Source organism: Euphorbia lathyris, chromosome 7 (assembly GCF_963576675.1).
Source record: "Euphorbia lathyris chromosome 7, ddEupLath1.1, whole genome shotgun sequence".
Lineage (NCBI taxonomy): Eukaryota > Viridiplantae > Streptophyta > Magnoliopsida > Malpighiales > Euphorbiaceae > Euphorbia > Euphorbia lathyris.
In genome coordinates this window covers 43,859,553-43,875,444 of record NC_088916.1, presented here as the reverse complement: position 1 = coordinate 43,875,444, position 15,892 = coordinate 43,859,553, and the positions used below count along the sequence as shown (strand labels likewise).

At 36.5% G+C, this 15,892-nt stretch overlaps 1 protein-coding gene across 3 annotated transcripts; it reads left to right on the top strand.

Annotated features, from left to right (window-relative positions):
- The first annotated feature begins 339 nt into the window (after positions 1–339).
- LOC136235468 (uncharacterized) lies at positions 340–13,691 on the top strand. 3 transcript variants are annotated; one of them, XM_066025160.1, is made up of 12 exons: positions 340–523; positions 872–1,061; positions 1,173–1,247; positions 2,141–2,247; positions 2,346–2,406; positions 8,709–8,768; positions 8,868–8,942; positions 9,206–9,355; positions 10,835–10,889; positions 11,843–11,965; positions 12,313–12,542; positions 13,224–13,691. In XM_066025160.1, exons 1-12 carry the CDS (start codon positions 492–494, stop codon positions 13,245–13,247), a joined length of 1,182 nt encoding a protein of 393 aa, XP_065881232.1. In that variant the 5' UTR covers positions 340–491; the 3' UTR covers positions 13,248–13,691. The 3 variants fall into 3 exon arrangements, with proteins under 3 accessions (XP_065881232.1, XP_065881233.1, XP_065881234.1); XM_066025161.1 differs by lacking the exon at positions 9,206–9,355; XM_066025162.1 differs by lacking the exon at positions 340–523 and having other exon boundaries at positions 880–1,061; positions 1,173–1,209.
- The last annotated feature ends 2,201 nt before the right edge of the window (positions 13,692–15,892 follow it).

Sequence of the window (15,892 nt, the reverse complement as noted above, 5' to 3'; positions counted from 1 at the left end):
CAAACATTCGAGATATTCTTTTTACTGATTTCTGTGGTTCATGTCTTCCTCGGATTGTTTTTTTAGCTGAGTTTTTGTTCAGTTTGTTTTTTTTTTTTTATCTTTGTCATTTCTGTTTCGGTTTCTTAGCCCTTTTTGTAACAAAAAAAATTACAGCGTCTTCTAATGTAGGCCCACATAAGCCAATCAAATATGAAAGATTCCAATCCAATGGTGAAGACCCCTGCCTTGTTTTTGACGTATCTCTCATCGAAGGCATAAGCAAATTTATTATGATGTAATGAGATGTACGAGATAATTGCTCTGAACTACCGTTTCTCTCATTAAGAACCCGCAAAGGGAATCAGATGAGCAAAACGCTGGCGCCAGTTTTTTTCATCTAAACATTTCCATTACCAGAAATTTTGAAACCCTAAAGACTAAAATCGATTGTCACAGTAACGTGATTGGTATTCGATTATAGCAAGCCATTATTTAGTAATACACGGAAAATGCTAGGAGATGGAGAAGACACACCTTCCAGGTACGGATCCTGTTCCCCAATTTGGTTTTAGTATAATCATTTATCGTCTCTCTCTCTCTGTCTTGACTTCTAGTTTATTTGTGCACTGAATTGGTCGAATTTGATTTTATTTTTTATCTAGATTCCCAATCAATATAATTCACTTGCAAATTGCAATTGAACTTGCTTTTAGTTGTAATTTGACTAGGGGAACTTTCACTTTTATGTTTGAATTCATGCTTTGCATAGCTGCGTTCTTTCTATTTTATTTCAGCACTGGCGTGTAGTGCATGTTGAATCTTTCTTTAAATGAAGAGTAGCTCTGGGTTGTGTTTATCCTTTTTAATGCGAACATTTTAAGGCTGGCAGGTATGAATTGTTGAGTATGGTAAAAAAGCACTCGACTTTGCTCGGCAAAACTACCGTCAGTGAACAAGATGGTTCCGATGTTGAAATGGATGGCCAGTTTTGGCATGATGTGATGGATTTGTACTTCATTCGTGGTAAAGAGTCAAGAGGACGGCACGATGATGATCTCGTATTTTTTGTCAGGAAGATGGTGCTGCATTGTTTCAAAATATAAATTATATTATATTACATTACCTTATATTAATTGGTTTTTGTTGTTCCATTGATATTGGATTTCACTGGTTTTGTAATGGTATTGTAGGGCACGGAAGGATATGGCTTTAATGATAATGTGCAAGGTATCTCTCCTTACTTTGTACGCAGGTGGGCACCTAAGGTAAAACTAGCAAGGTATCAAGCTTTAGCTTGAAAAAAATGTTCCCAAGTTGGGTTTTTTCAAACGTTTCCTTGGCTTCATTTTGGAATTTTTACTTGTCCACGTTTCTCCTATGCTAGAGATAGTGAGACATGTTAAAGCCTATAATGTCATTTGGATCAATATGTTAAATAACAGTTTCTTGGAATTAGAATGTCTTTGCATAAAGGATATATTGAAGTCGTAAGTACCTGGATTCCATTATCTTTCTTTGACCAATATTGAGCATCAGGATAATATACCCGTTTTCCATGAAAATTAGTGAATTCAGAATATTGTTTTTTTTCCTAATAGTAGGTGTACACAAACAAATATGCTTGATATAGAATAATTGCATTTTTTTTGTTCATATGGAGTTCATGGCATGGCTCAGCTTACAGTAAGGTAAGGTAAAGTAAATTAAAGTGCAAACTAGGTTTCGAGTATATATGCGTGTATATATATATTATCTCCTTAAATATATCGTTGGTTGCACATCTGCTATAAAATTTTGTTTTTGCTGGTTAGCAAAAATGCTGCTTTTGTCATTCATTAGAGAAACAAAATTCATCTTCAAAATTGGATGTGCCAACTGACTGGAAAATTGATAAACTTGTACTCTGTCTGTCTACACAGATTTAGAGAACAGGACCCACAATTTCTCATATTTACGAAGTTCACTTATTCATGAAGATGAAACGAAAATAAAAAAGATAATTGATTTAGGATATACATCTTTATTTTAAATCAATATGAGTTTAGGCATAGTTGCTGTTGCTTCCATTTCTGTTTACAAATGTAGAAAGAAACTATAATCTCTCTAGTTAGGAAAATCGATTACTGTATTGCTCATGTGTCTCTGCTTTGTCAACCAGTTGGATAACTTGATCAGTGAGAATCCACAAGAGGTAGATTGGAGACGGTCATTTTACTTGAATTTGATTGCACACACTTCATTCTCAGTAACAGTTGCTATTTGCAGGTACTCTTCTCTTTTTATATGTCATGTATTTGATCTTTAAATTTCATTTGATTCTTCCTTTCCAGTTTCCACTTGAATATATTTGCACCAATTTTCAGTCATCAGGTTCTTCGCAATCATCATGCCGGACGAGATACACCATTGTCTGCCATATACAAGGTACTGGTAGTTTTTGTTTAGGATGATATTCTAATTGAGAAATATCATATGAACTAAATTTGTTCTCTAGGGTTATCTGCAATTTTTGCTAGGTTGTTGAGATGAACTCATTTTTTTGGGAAATAAGAATGTCAAATTTGAATGTCCATAAGCAGGAAGAACTGTATTTAGCATCACCATAATTGTATAAGAATTCGCTGAGAACTGGCACTTTTGCTGATAAATCCATTTGATTGAGTTTTGGGATGTTGGTTTTTTTTTTCTTTTTTTCTTTTTCTTTTTCTAGAGTTCGAGAAAACAATGCAGATTATGTCAAGGAAGAGGACTTATATGTTCAAGAACTTTTCATCCGTTTCCTTACATTTCCTTACATCAATGAAAGAGGCATCTATATTCTTCCACGTGCTTACTGTGGTCGTGCAAAAGAACATGTTCATTCCATTTTGGATGTCATTGTTGAAGATAACTGTGGAACTTAGTAATGTATTAATGAACACAGGTATTTATACAAGAGTGAGCCAAACCCTAACCCTAACCCTAGAGTGTATAGTTACAAATATAACCCTAATATATATAAACCTATCACCCTCCCTCAAGTTGAACATGGGTATTACACATCCTCAACTTGGAACATAATAAACGAAATCTATCTTTAGAACGGTTTGGTGAGCACATCAGCAAGTTAATCAAGAGTTGGAATGTATTGAACTTGTAATAATCGCTTGGACACACGATCTCGAACAAAGAAAATGTCGACCTCTATATGTTTACTGCAGTGATGAAAGATCGGATTTACCGTAAGATAAGTATCTGAAATATTGTCACACAACAAGTGAGGAGGCCGAGACATAGGAAATCCAAGTTCCTGGAGGACGATGTGAAGCCAGCCAATTTCAGACGCGCCAGTAGCGAGAGCTTTGTATTCAGCTTCAGTGGAGGAGCGTGCAACAGATTGCTGTTTCTTTGATGTCCAAGAGACAAGAGAACGACCCAAGTACAAAGCATAACCAGTGGTGGATTTGTGATCATCAAAACTCCCCGCCCAATCTACATCAGTGAAACTATGAAGAAATAACTATGACTTGCGATGAAAAAACATACCATGATCCCTAGAAAATTGTAAGTACCTGAGAATGAGAATACGTTTAACAGGCTGCCAATGAATAGTAGTAGGAGCATGCATGAACTGAGCAAGTTCGTTAACAGCAAAGGAAATGTTTGGCCTATTGAAGGATAAGTATTGGAGGCTACTCAATAAACCTCGGTATAGAGTAGGATCTAAGAATGGTTCGCCCAGACCAGTCTGAAATTTCTTTTTGGTGCATATTGGAGTAGAAATGCCTTTAGAGTCGGTTATCTTAGCCTTATGAAAAAGTTCAGTAATGTACTTAGCTTGATTCAACAATAAACCATTGGAGGACCAGTGAGCTTCAACACCTGAAAATTATTTCAATTTGCCAAGGTCACGGAGAGCAAAATGTTGCTTTAACTGATTATAAGAGTTTGTAGCGCTGTGTTATCAGAACCAATAAGAACAATGTCATCCACATAAATCAAACAAAATATAGTAACATTGACCAAAGAAGTGTCTGGTTTGGAGCCATGAAAACCAAGTGATTGTAATGCATCGGTTAGACATTTGTGCCATATACGCGGAGCCTGCTTGAGACCATATAATGATTTCTGGAGTTGGCAGACATGGTTAGGATATTTGAAATCAACAAAGCTATGAGGTTGTTCCATGTAAACTGTCTCCTCCAAATTACCATTAAGAAAGGCAGTAGAAACATCAAGCTGAAAAACGGCCCAATCAAGAGAGACAGCTCGAGCAAGAAGAAGACGCACGGTAGCAGGTTTTATCACAAGACAATTGTAACCCTTTGTTACAAGACTCGTCTTGTAGCGTTCAATAGATCCATTAGGGTGATGCTTAATTTTGAAAACCCAACGGCACCCAATGATGTTAGAACTGGAAGATCTGGGAACAAGAGTCCAAGTGTTATTGTTGAGTAAGGCCAAATATTCATCAAATATGGCCTTGCACCATTCAGGTGATTTGGAGGCTGCTGAATAGGTAGTAGGAGTGGGAGGTAAGGTAGTGCTCAATGCACGGGGTTTCGTGGACAAAAGCAGCCAGTTTTGGACCTAGTGAGCATTTCATGGGAATTGGTTGTAGGAGCAGGTAAGGAACAACCGATATCTTGGGGAATAGAGAGTGGAGGATCAGAATTAAATGGGGCGGGCTGATCAGCAAGGTGAGAAGTGGTTTGGTCCGCGGGACTCGTGGAGGGAGAGAGGTGCAAAATGGGACAACAGATAGGGGATGATGGTGGGGCTGCGGATACAGCAGGCAGTAACGGGGCAGAAGGCAGAGCCGCTGTATCAGCAGATGGTAATGAGGCAGGCGACGGCAGTGAAGCTGCAGCCGGTTGTAATGGAGCAGATGATGAAGTTGCAGCTGAGGATGTGAGAGATTGATCAGGACGGGGCATATATATTGGTAATTGCACAAAGAACCTCACAATTTGGGCATTGTCTTCCGAACACACCTCACCGGGTAACCTCTAACCCGGAAACATATGCTCATCAAACAAAACATGACATGACAAGAAGATTTTGGATGTTAATGGATCAAAACATTTATAACCGTTGTGGAGTTTGCTGTAACCAAGAAAGAGTCATGATTTTGAGGGAGTATCAAATTTTGATTTTGCATAAGGACGCATCCAAGGAAAGCCGAGAGAACCAAATACACGAAAAGACGAGTAATCGGTACTATCATCAAATAACAGTTGAAATGGATTAGCAAATTGTAAATTAACCATCGGTGTGCGATTGATGAGGTAGGTGGCAGTGTCGAAGGCATATGTCCAAAATTTTGGTGGGAGGTGAGCACGATTTAAAAGAGCTAGACCGTGCTCAACTATGTGTCTGTGTTTGCGTTCAGCAGTGCCATTTTGTTTTGGTGTATAAGGACATGAGATTCTATGACTAATACCATTTAGATGAAGATAACCAGTTATGTTCATGAATTCCCCACTCCATCAGATTGAAAGCATTTAATGGAACGACCAAAATATTTCTCAACAAATGACTCTGAACTGAATAAAAATATCATGAACATCAAACTTGCGTTGGAGAAAAAAATCCAATTGTATTTGTTATAGTGATCAACAAAGACAACATAATAACGATAACCATCCATAGAAGTAATGGATGCAGGACCCCACACATCAGAACATATTAAATCAAGTGGAGCACTAGATGATTGATCAGATAAAGCAAATGGTAATTTGTGACTTTTACTGAGACAACAAGTAGAACATAAGGAATGTGTATTATTAGAAGCAGAAATTTTATTGGAAGCAATCAAATGTTTAACAATGGAAAAAGACATGTACTATGCGATCATGCTAAAGAGATAAACTAGCTAACTGAGCGGAGCAAATATTTGAAGTAGATAAGTAGAGGGAATATAACCCGTTGTTACTCCGGCCTCAAAGCCGAATCTTTCCTGTTTCCAAATCCTTGAAAAATTCAACAGAAACAAAGTTAAGAGTTGGTTAGAGCATAAACGGATAATAAGTTATGAGCTGACTGAGGAACATAAAGGATATTACGTAATTGAAGACGAGAAGAATCAAGAGACATGACAGAATTACCAACACGAGCAATAGGGAGTTTAGAACCATTACCAATTTGCACTTCATCAGGACCCATATATTCAGAATGAAAATTGAGGTTGCCGAGATCAGAGGTGAGGTGGTGTGTGGCGCCGGAATCTAAAACCCAAGGTTGATTGGCTGCTGGACTTGTAGCAATATGAAATTGTGGAGAAAAATTGGTCTCACGATTGAATCGAGGTGAGGAACAGTTGCGAGCAATATGTCCAAGTCCTCTGCAATTATGACATGTAAGATGTTCCTGTGCTGTTGTCCAGTTGATGAACCAGATGACTGAGATGAACCCAAAGGGTGGCTGCCAAGCAAAACAGAATGTTGTCCAGTCGGGAAGAAATCCTGCCTATAGCTAGAATTAATTCGCCCACCTCGGTTGGTGCGGCCACAACCTCGACCACCACGGGAATATTGCTGTTGAAAAGAAGGTTGAATAGATTCATGGCTTAATACACAAATAACCCCTTGAACTTGTCCAAATGTTGCAACTGTCCCCCTCAACTTTCAATTGTAACAACTTACCCCTTAAACTTATCCAATTGTAAAACATAACCCCAAATTGGGATTTTTTTTACCCCGTATTTGAAGCAACCGTAAAAAAGTTTTTCCGGATTCCTATCACGCCAAAGATCTGATTATCATACTCCACGAGCGTTGCAGATTTTGTATTTCACGTGTTTCTTCAATTGCAGTCCATGTCAGCAATTTGGGGTTGTGTTTTACAATTGGACAAGTTTAAGGGGTAAGTTGTTACAATTGGACAAGTTTGAGGGGTAAGTTGTTACAATTGAAAGTTGGAGGGGGCAATTGCAACATTTGGACAAGTTCAAGGGGTTATTTGTGTATTAGGCCTAGATTCATTAGCTATGTCACGAGCAATCTGACGTTCCTTAGAAAGTAATAGGCCATAAAGATCATCAAATGTGATAAATTCCATTTTAGCTTCAATTGCAGGAACGAAAGGACGATACGAATTCCCAAGTCCCAGCACGAAGATTACGTATGTGAGATCTGGAGCCAGTAGAATAAGTTATAATCAATTTGGTCCATGCTTCACCGTAAGTTGACTGTGGAGGTTTGGTGTATGAATAAGGCGGTATGAAAGTAGGAGGTGGTTGTGTATGCGGTAGAGTTGACATGGTGGAGGTTGTCGAGAAAGGACTGACAAAGGTGTATGGTGTCGTAATGGACGAAAAAGAAGGCAGGCAGACGGACGTCATGAGCAGCAATCGGTAGACTGAAGATAATCGGCAGAACCAGGCCGGCGGAATACAGAAGACAGGCACAGACAGACGGCTGCGGAATCAGTAGGAGCAGCAGCGGTGGAATTAGGGTAGTGGAGGTGGCGTCCGGTTTTAGGGTTTATTTTTAATTTAATTTAATTTTTTTATTTTTATAGAGGCTCTGATACAGAGGGCGAGCTTTGGCGCAACGGTAAACGTTGTTGCCGTGTGACCAAGAGGTCACGGGTTCGAGTCTTAGGAGCGGCCTCTTGCCAAATAAATTGGTTGGGGAAGGCTTGCTCCCAGTACACCCTTGTGGTGGGACCCTTTCCCGGACCCTCGCTTAGCGGGGACGCGTAGTACACCGGGCCGCCCTAAGAATAGAGGCTCTGATACCATGAAGATATATGTGGAACTTAGTAATGTATTAATAAACACAAGTATTTATATAAGAGTGAACCAAACCCTAACCCTAACCTGAAGTGTATAATTACAAATATAACCCTAATATATATAAACCTGTCAATTGTACACAAACCATGCTCTTTATTCTGTGATTTGTTGCAGATTTGCATACAATGAGAAGTTAGACAAAGAAAGCTGAAAATCTATTAAGTTTAGGGATGTTGGTAGAAAAGGTTTGAGCATGTTTGGAACCTTGTCTACTATTTTATCTAGTCCAGACTATGTACAAACACAGATAAATCTTCTTTTTTTTTAGAGGTATGAATTAAAAGATCTTGGTACAACAGTGTCAGCAATAACTTTGACATATCTGAGTCCTGAGATACGGAAGACGTTTTTCTTTTTAATTTGGGATAAGGTACCAAAATGGCCTCAAGGTTTTTTGGGAAGTGTCAATTTAACCCCAACATACAAAATAGCACCATTTTAGCCTCAAATTTTGTGAAATGGAACCAATTTAAACCTGGTTAATGGAACTTGACGCCTCAATGTTAGTGAAATGGTACCAATTTAGCCCCAAGTTCCGTTACCTAGGGCTAAATTGGTATCATTTCACAAACTTGAGGCTAAAATGGTGCTATTTTGTACGTTGGGGTTAAATTTGCACTTTCCTGGAAATCTATAGGCCATTTTGGTAACTTATCTCTTTTAATTCAAATGTATTCTTTTTTTCATGGAACTGTTTGAGTGTGTACATGTTTTCCTCTTATAATGTGTTCTGTGACAATTAGAACCACCAGGTGGGTTACGTATATGTATTGTTTCCATGATCTATAGTATTCTTATAATTTAAATCATGAAGCTAAGTCAGCTACACCTAGAATCAGGGGAAGACAGATTGACTCCGGGCTAGTTTGATCAAGCTGGTAATTTGTAATTATTTTGATATATCTGTCTAAGCATGGTAGAATTAATATGACTTTTCGTCTTTTTGCAGGTTGTAAAGACTGTTTATGCATCGCCTAGTCGTGTAGATTTTCACTTGGACTCAAAAAAGGCAAGCTTGTACACTATAAAAAGAAAAAAAATGCTGTCATTTTTTTTGGGTTTTCTTATCTTCAATTTTTACCTGGCACTGTTGCTAATATATATCTAGGAAGCAGAGACAACTCCTGCCTATCCGGATATATGTTTTGCAGTTGATGATTTCGACACCACTTTTGATGCAGTGGTATGTTCTAATATTTTTATTGTGCGCCTCTTAATTCTTAATTCTTTGTTTTGCTCGATTGCTTTCTTTTAAGTGATTAAGTTGATTGTTTTGTGTTTTTCCAATTTGTAGTTTGATATTATCTGTGTTAAACTCCAGTGTCATACAAACTTTGATTTCTTTTTAATTCTAGATTTTCGTTCTAGGTAATACCAATCAACTGACTATTAAGTTTTTGTATCATTTGTGTTTCTGATATGAACAACTTTTCACCGCTCAATCAGGTCTTGACAGAAACAGACCATTGTTATTGTGTACTTCTTAATGCACAAGGTGGGGCGTCATTTCCGAGCGAAAAAGAGCCCCCATATAGCAGTTCTAGTAGTTCTGCGATGAAAGTTGATACAAACTCTGGGAGGACAGAGAATTCTAAGGTTTGAGCCGATTTTTAGAACACATGTACCAACTGCTTTTCTAGTTTATCATTTTCCATAACCTCAAACGATCAAGCTACCTCTTGTTTACAAAAGCTGTAATGTTATTCATCAAAACTCTGTGGTACTTCGATGTGTTTCCTAGTATGGCTTCTCATGCATGGTGTATCACTGATTACCTCAGCATTGTTTTTCCCCTCCTAATATGTGAACTTTCATCTGGTTGCAAGCTCGTTTATTTGTTTCTTTTTTCCATCAACTATATATTTAAACCAGCAACTGATAAGATAAAAGCACAAAGTCAAACAGAAATATCAAGCAACAGACAGAATAGCATGGAAATGAGGACACTGTTATTGAATGATTAGTGGAAACAAGGTTTGAAGTAAGGCTCGTTCCTTCCCAGGAAGAAACCTTCCCTCTCTCAAGAGTAGAGCCCTGTAATGGTGCAGCAGAGAAATCAAAACAGCCTACCTCTCCCCTTACAACTTATCCCATATATCAGTAACTAACTAGCCCTTGACAGCTCACCCCTAAGCCCCTAGCTATAACTAACTTTCTCCATCCATTTCTACTTTGCCCTGCTGTCTCATCTTCTTCTTTTGATTACACACACATTACCTTATGATCCAATTCCCTCACTAGAAGCCCATTCTCTATCATCAACAGTTTTTGCTAAGGAATATTGAGATTTGTTTTGTTATTCAAGTCTTTATCTTGAAGTTTCTTCAGATTAGAAGAATAAATTGATTGATGAGGGGTAGTAACTGATGAGTTTCATATTAGCAAGTTTGTGATGAGATGATGGAAAGGAACAGCAAATAGCATTATGTATGATTCTTAGATGATTGAAAGGAACAGAGACTAACATATTATGTATGATCCTTAGTTTTCAGCTAGCAGGACAAAACTTCTGCAGTACATTTTGTTAATTAGTGGCGGCTAATTATTGTTACGCCTTGAGTTCCAGAATTGATCATGAAACCCTACAACCACTTAAATCCTAACTACTAGGAATCAGCCATCACTGTGCCCATTGAATACAAAAGTAAAGTATAGGGAACTTGGTGCATTCATCTCACTTGCGTAAGGATGAGCAAGAAAACAAGGGTTGTAAAACAACAACAACCATAACAGCAGCAGCAGCAGCAACAACAACAACAACAACAACAATAATAATAATAATAATAATAATTTGCTATAGTTTCTCTTGAAGGTTGGTGCAGTTCATTAGGCATTCATTAAAATACAATAACAGGTTTTAAAAGCTTCCTTCTTAATTCTTCCTATTGTATGACAGGAGTATGCTGTAGGTAGCATCTCATGCTCAACTTGATACTTTAAGTTTCGTATTTAATATGGTAAAATGCTATTTCATGGACATAGAATGCTGTGGTACTAGGAAAATCATCTTGTACCTGCATTAACATGTTTTGTTCCCCATTACATGCCTGCATTAACTAGTTCCTTTTATTGCAGCTCACGCTGTTCTCTGGGTTCGTAAGCTATCAAATGGTTCGAGAAGCATATGATGGTATACCTTTGAACCCATAACAGTTCTCATTTCTGTCAGTCTATTCTGGAAAAATATCAGCTGGGACTTTTCCCTTTTCAGTTTCACATGTTGCTTGTGTGGAATATGCTAGAAATTTTTAAAACCATTGCTTTAATTGAAGTTGTATTCAAATTGTTTTGAAAACAAATAATATCTTTTTTTAACCTTTACACCATTGATTGATGCATAATAGTGAAGTTAATTTTCTTGAAGCTTAGTTCTTTTTGAAGATGCAAAGCATTACTTTGAAGGTGGCCTGATAATAAGCTTAAATGTTAAGCATTTCACTATTAGCTTACTCATTGTCCATTTGTGATCATAGTTGTTACTGTTTCATGCAAGGGTTTAGAATTAGATCATGATCTGTTAATCAATAGAGTGCACATCCAGTCAAACTACTGAAAAACAAAACATCAAGTCATTACTGTGACTGTGACTGACTCTTCCTTCAAGTCCCTAAGCATGTTCATATTTTAGTATATCTTTTTTCAAACTAGCATATTTGTCGATAGTTTAGTGACTTCTACTATTATCAAAACTTACTGGAGTAACTTTGGGGAAATTCCAACTGTACATATTTATAGGTTCATGGATCAGCCTGGACACTCTGAAACACTGGTCTTGAGCAAGTGCTGTTTAGCTTAGACATGAACCATATCTTATGCCTGGCCCTTCACAGCCCAACCCAATAAAATTGACATATATATATATATATATATATATATAAAAGATTCCAAGCCTGGCCTACCTTGGACAGATGTTGTCCTGATCTTCAGTTATTCATTGTGTAGTTAAATGGTCTTTTAAATTGTCCTTCCAAGAATGAAGTTGGTAAATGCTGCAGTGAATTTTCTTCTTCTCATTTTTGTTACTATTTTCATAGCTTGGAGAATGTCCATCATTTGCATATGTGATCTCTCCCTTTCCTGCAGCTGGGAAATCTCGATTTGGAAGTCTCCTTTCACTTGGTCACTCCCCTGGTAAAACAGATAAACTGTATATGAAGGGTCCAGGAGGAAGAGGGGAAGTTGAAGTTGCTGTTTCTGGTGTGGCAGGTAGGCATGAATGGAACAGTAATTTTATCTATCAGCAACTACCAAAGTTGATTCATTCATTAAATTACTTCAATCAGTAAGTTATCAAAGCTGCTGGCAACATTGAGCTGTCAGTTTAGAAGGCTGATAGCGATCTGGTCTTTCAGATCTATGTTAATGTGAGGAGACCCAGAGTGATCCATTGCCATTTGTGGTCTCCTCCACCCTTTTCTGGATTGGTTCTGGACTCCCAATTATTCCGTGAAGAGCATTTCACATGCATAATACATCAGCAAACTACATCATTGAACTGAGTATGTGCATATCTGTTTTATATGCTCATATTGAATCTGGTTTTACTGTGTCAGATCAAAGCCAGCAGGATTTTGGCCCCTTTTCACCAGTTTCATCAAAGAAAGGATTTGGAATAGGCACTATTGTTAGAAAAGCTGCATCTGTTGCATCTGTAGCAGCAAAGCACGCCTATGCAGCTGCTGCTGCTTCCTCAAATTCGGATGACGAAATGTTACCTCTCAAATGCTGTCTGATGTCTATATCATTGCCCTGGGACCACATTGCTTATGATCTTCTGTATAAGGTAAGTTCATTTCTGCAATATTAATGAACAGACAAAAGTTTCTGTTATGGCATTATATGTATTGCTTTTTGTTATCAAGTCAGGTTGCAAGGCTCAGGTAGTGCTTTCCAATTATTCTACAGCGGTTCTGCCACCCTGCATTCTATTTATTATTTTTCTTTCTTCGTGCTTGACAAGTGTGTGATATAGATAGATATTATGCCCTTTCACATGTATATATAATGGTTTCCAGGGCATCACCTTTTTGCTGGATTTGCTAATTGAGGATGACATAAAATTGATGTTGATTATATTTTCTTTTATGGAAGGGCTTTTGATTGGAGGATTAAAAGTCAAATTTTCCTGAACTTATTAGTAAAGTCCAGTTTAGCTGAAGATTAACTTCATGATCATTCTTACAACATAGAATTTATAGTTTTAATTAACTCTACTATGACGACTAATTTAGCCTAAATTCAACTATGCAGAGGATTAGAAAAGCTTGCTTTAAAGTCACTGCAAATATAGTTGTTATATCTTCAGTATTCTAATTTAGAATAACAGAAAAAATTTCTGTGAAGTTAACTTTGGGTTAGATTCAGAATAACAAGTTCGTGGAGTCCGTCTGCCTTTCGTTGTACCTACATGGACACATGGATTCTAATTACGTTGTTTGATTTGTTTTTCAACTGCCAAATCCAGGGAAGTGCTCCAGTGAAGTTGTAAACATGTTGGTTTTATGAGCCAAAATTACAAAAAGGGGTACGGACTGCAAGATGCAACTGAGGAAGAAAAGAATCAGCAGAAGTGAATTTGAGAGGGAAGTTGGCATCTTTCTTTCTTTCTTTCTTTCTTTCTCTCTGCATCTTTTGGCTTTAGAGTTGAGTCTTACAGATGTCTGTTGGAAATATATTGTATATTGTTGATGACAAAATGAGTGCACATAGGTAACAGTGGATTGGTGGTAGGCTCATGTTTCCTTAATTTTGGCTCTAGAAAGTCGTTTTTATACCAATTTAACTTATCAAGATTGAGTGCGTTATCTGCTTAGCTCATTGTTTAATAATTAGTAGATCTTTGTAGAACCCTTTGGAGTAAAGCCAGTGTCTACCACAGTAGTTTATGATTGTTGTGCTTAATATTACAATTAAATTGGGTTCTCTTTTCCCCTCCCCTGCTTTACAATTAGCTTATTGCTTTTACCATTTTTAGGGGTTCCCTTTAACTTTTTGTGGGATTGGAAGCTGAAAATGCTTGTTGCTATCAATGTTTCTTGTATGGGAAGAAGGGAAGGGAAAGGAAGGAATAGCAGAAAATGCTGTACGTGAATAGTTTGGAAATGAAAACGCATGGATGAATTTATAAATTCTTAAACTTTTAGGGTGTGTTTATGATTTTTTTTTTTTTTTTTTTTTTTTTTTTTTGAGGAAAGTACAAAAATAAACAATGTGGTTTGGCCAATTTGAAAAGGCAGTAATAGTAGTTTAAAAGTTTTCAAATAGGGGGTTGTGCGTTGTGAAATTTGCAACCAAAGGATTTGAGAGTCAATTTTTTAGTCAAATAATACATGCGGTTTATTTGAAGTTAAAGACTTCGTATTTTTAGTAATTTGCAAAGTCGGTTTTTTTAATTGCTCTAAATCGTTTTTTTTTTGTAAATAGTCATGACAACAATTTTTGAAGGAATCACTGAGTTTGTAAACTATACAAAGTACAAAAGTATATTTTTTACGTGCACGTGTAAAATTGGTTCCGAGTGTACCAATTCTATATTCGCTACTGAACGCAAGAATGATACAATAATGAAATACATTATTAAACACTATATAATGATATAATGACCACAATTCTCCATTACATATATGATTAGTCATCCATCACGGGTTTGGTGTAAGGGGATAAAAAAAAAAAAGGGCGGTCCGGTCGCATTACGCGTCCCCGCTGAGCGAGGGTCCGGGGAGGGGTCCCACCACAAGGGTGTATTGGGGGGCAAGCCTTCCCTTGCCAATTTAATTGGCAAGAGGCCGCTCTTAAGACTCGAACCCGTGACCTCTGGTCACACGACAACAACGTTTTTACCGTTGCGCCAAGGCTCGCCCTCTAATTTTTGGTGCAAGGGGATAATTGATAAAATTATGAGAGCATGTAATCATGCACAATATGAATGCGGAGGATGAAAGAGGCTTATATACTACTCCCTCCGGTCCATATTATTTGTCAGTGAGAGAAAAAATTTCTTGTTCCATATTATTTGTCAGTTTAGGTTTTCTATATGAATTTTTCCTATTTTACCCCTAATAATGGTTTAAGCACTAATTACTCCAACATAACTCATTCAGCTTTTTGGGTAGTATTTCAAGAACAATATCTTTAATTTTAGACATAGAAAAACGTAGGAATATGAAGGGTTAAAGTTATCAATTTCTATATAGGCATTTCGTGATTTTTTCTTGTGTCCATAATGATTTTTTTGGCTGGACTAGTTCTTATATAGGCACCAATATTTCATAATTTTAGAATAAAAATTTTGGTGGGAATGAAAATTTTGGTGGGAAACTTTGGCGGAAGAATGAACATTTTGTTGAAAATTTGAAAAATAAAAATGAATCTTCATGAATTTTTTTTGGAGTGATTGTATTTTGGCATACTTACTAAACAAGTAAACATACGTGTGAAAATGCTCTCCATAATTTGAGAATTCAGTTTTTAAATGACTCCTCTAAAAATGTGCAAACAAATGGCAGCATTTAATCATTTTTCATTGTTAAAGATAAAAATAGTCCAAGGGTCTCTCTTTATGGCAGGATATGGTTTCAATTTCAGATGCTTAATTAGTAAGGGTATTCTAGTCCATTTTACATAAATTTAATGCAAACTAATCATTTTCTTAATATGTGTGTTTTTGTCAAATGTGACAAATAATATGGACCGGAGGGAGTAATAATTTTGATTATAGTGATGATGAAGTAAGCTTCAATATAACCATAGTTGAAATTTTTGAAACTTGACATCATACATATGACATGCATATTCGAATTGTACGAATTCGTAATAAATCAATGAATAAAAATTTAGTTGAAGAGATCCGGAACCGCTATGAAAAAGATTAAAATGATGATTAATATGGTAAATTTTATTATAATGTTTTATATAATTTGTTTTTATAAATAAAAAATCGTGTTTCCTTTAATTTTCATAATTATTTTTTATAATAATTTTTTAATTTAGTTTTTTTAATTAAGCCAATAAATTATTAGATAATAAATTAAAAAATTAATTTCTTAAAATAATATTTGGTATTAAAATATTAACGAGTTTCATGATTAATTATTAAATAATTAAATAATTATATAAATAAAATGTTTAAAAATG

Excerpts from the sequence above, each read along its gene's own strand:
- LOC136235468 (XM_066025160.1), top strand. The coding sequence starts at position 492 with ATGCTAGGAGATGGAGAAGACACACCTTCCAG. Across the intron at positions 8,943-9,205 it reads ACACCACTTTTGATGCAGTG|GTCTTGACAGAAACAGACCA; the intron begins GTATGTTCTAAT and ends CCGCTCAATCAG. Across the intron at positions 11,966-12,312 it reads TGCTGTTTCTGGTGTGGCAG|ATCAAAGCCAGCAGGATTTT; the intron begins GTAGGCATGAAT and ends TTACTGTGTCAG.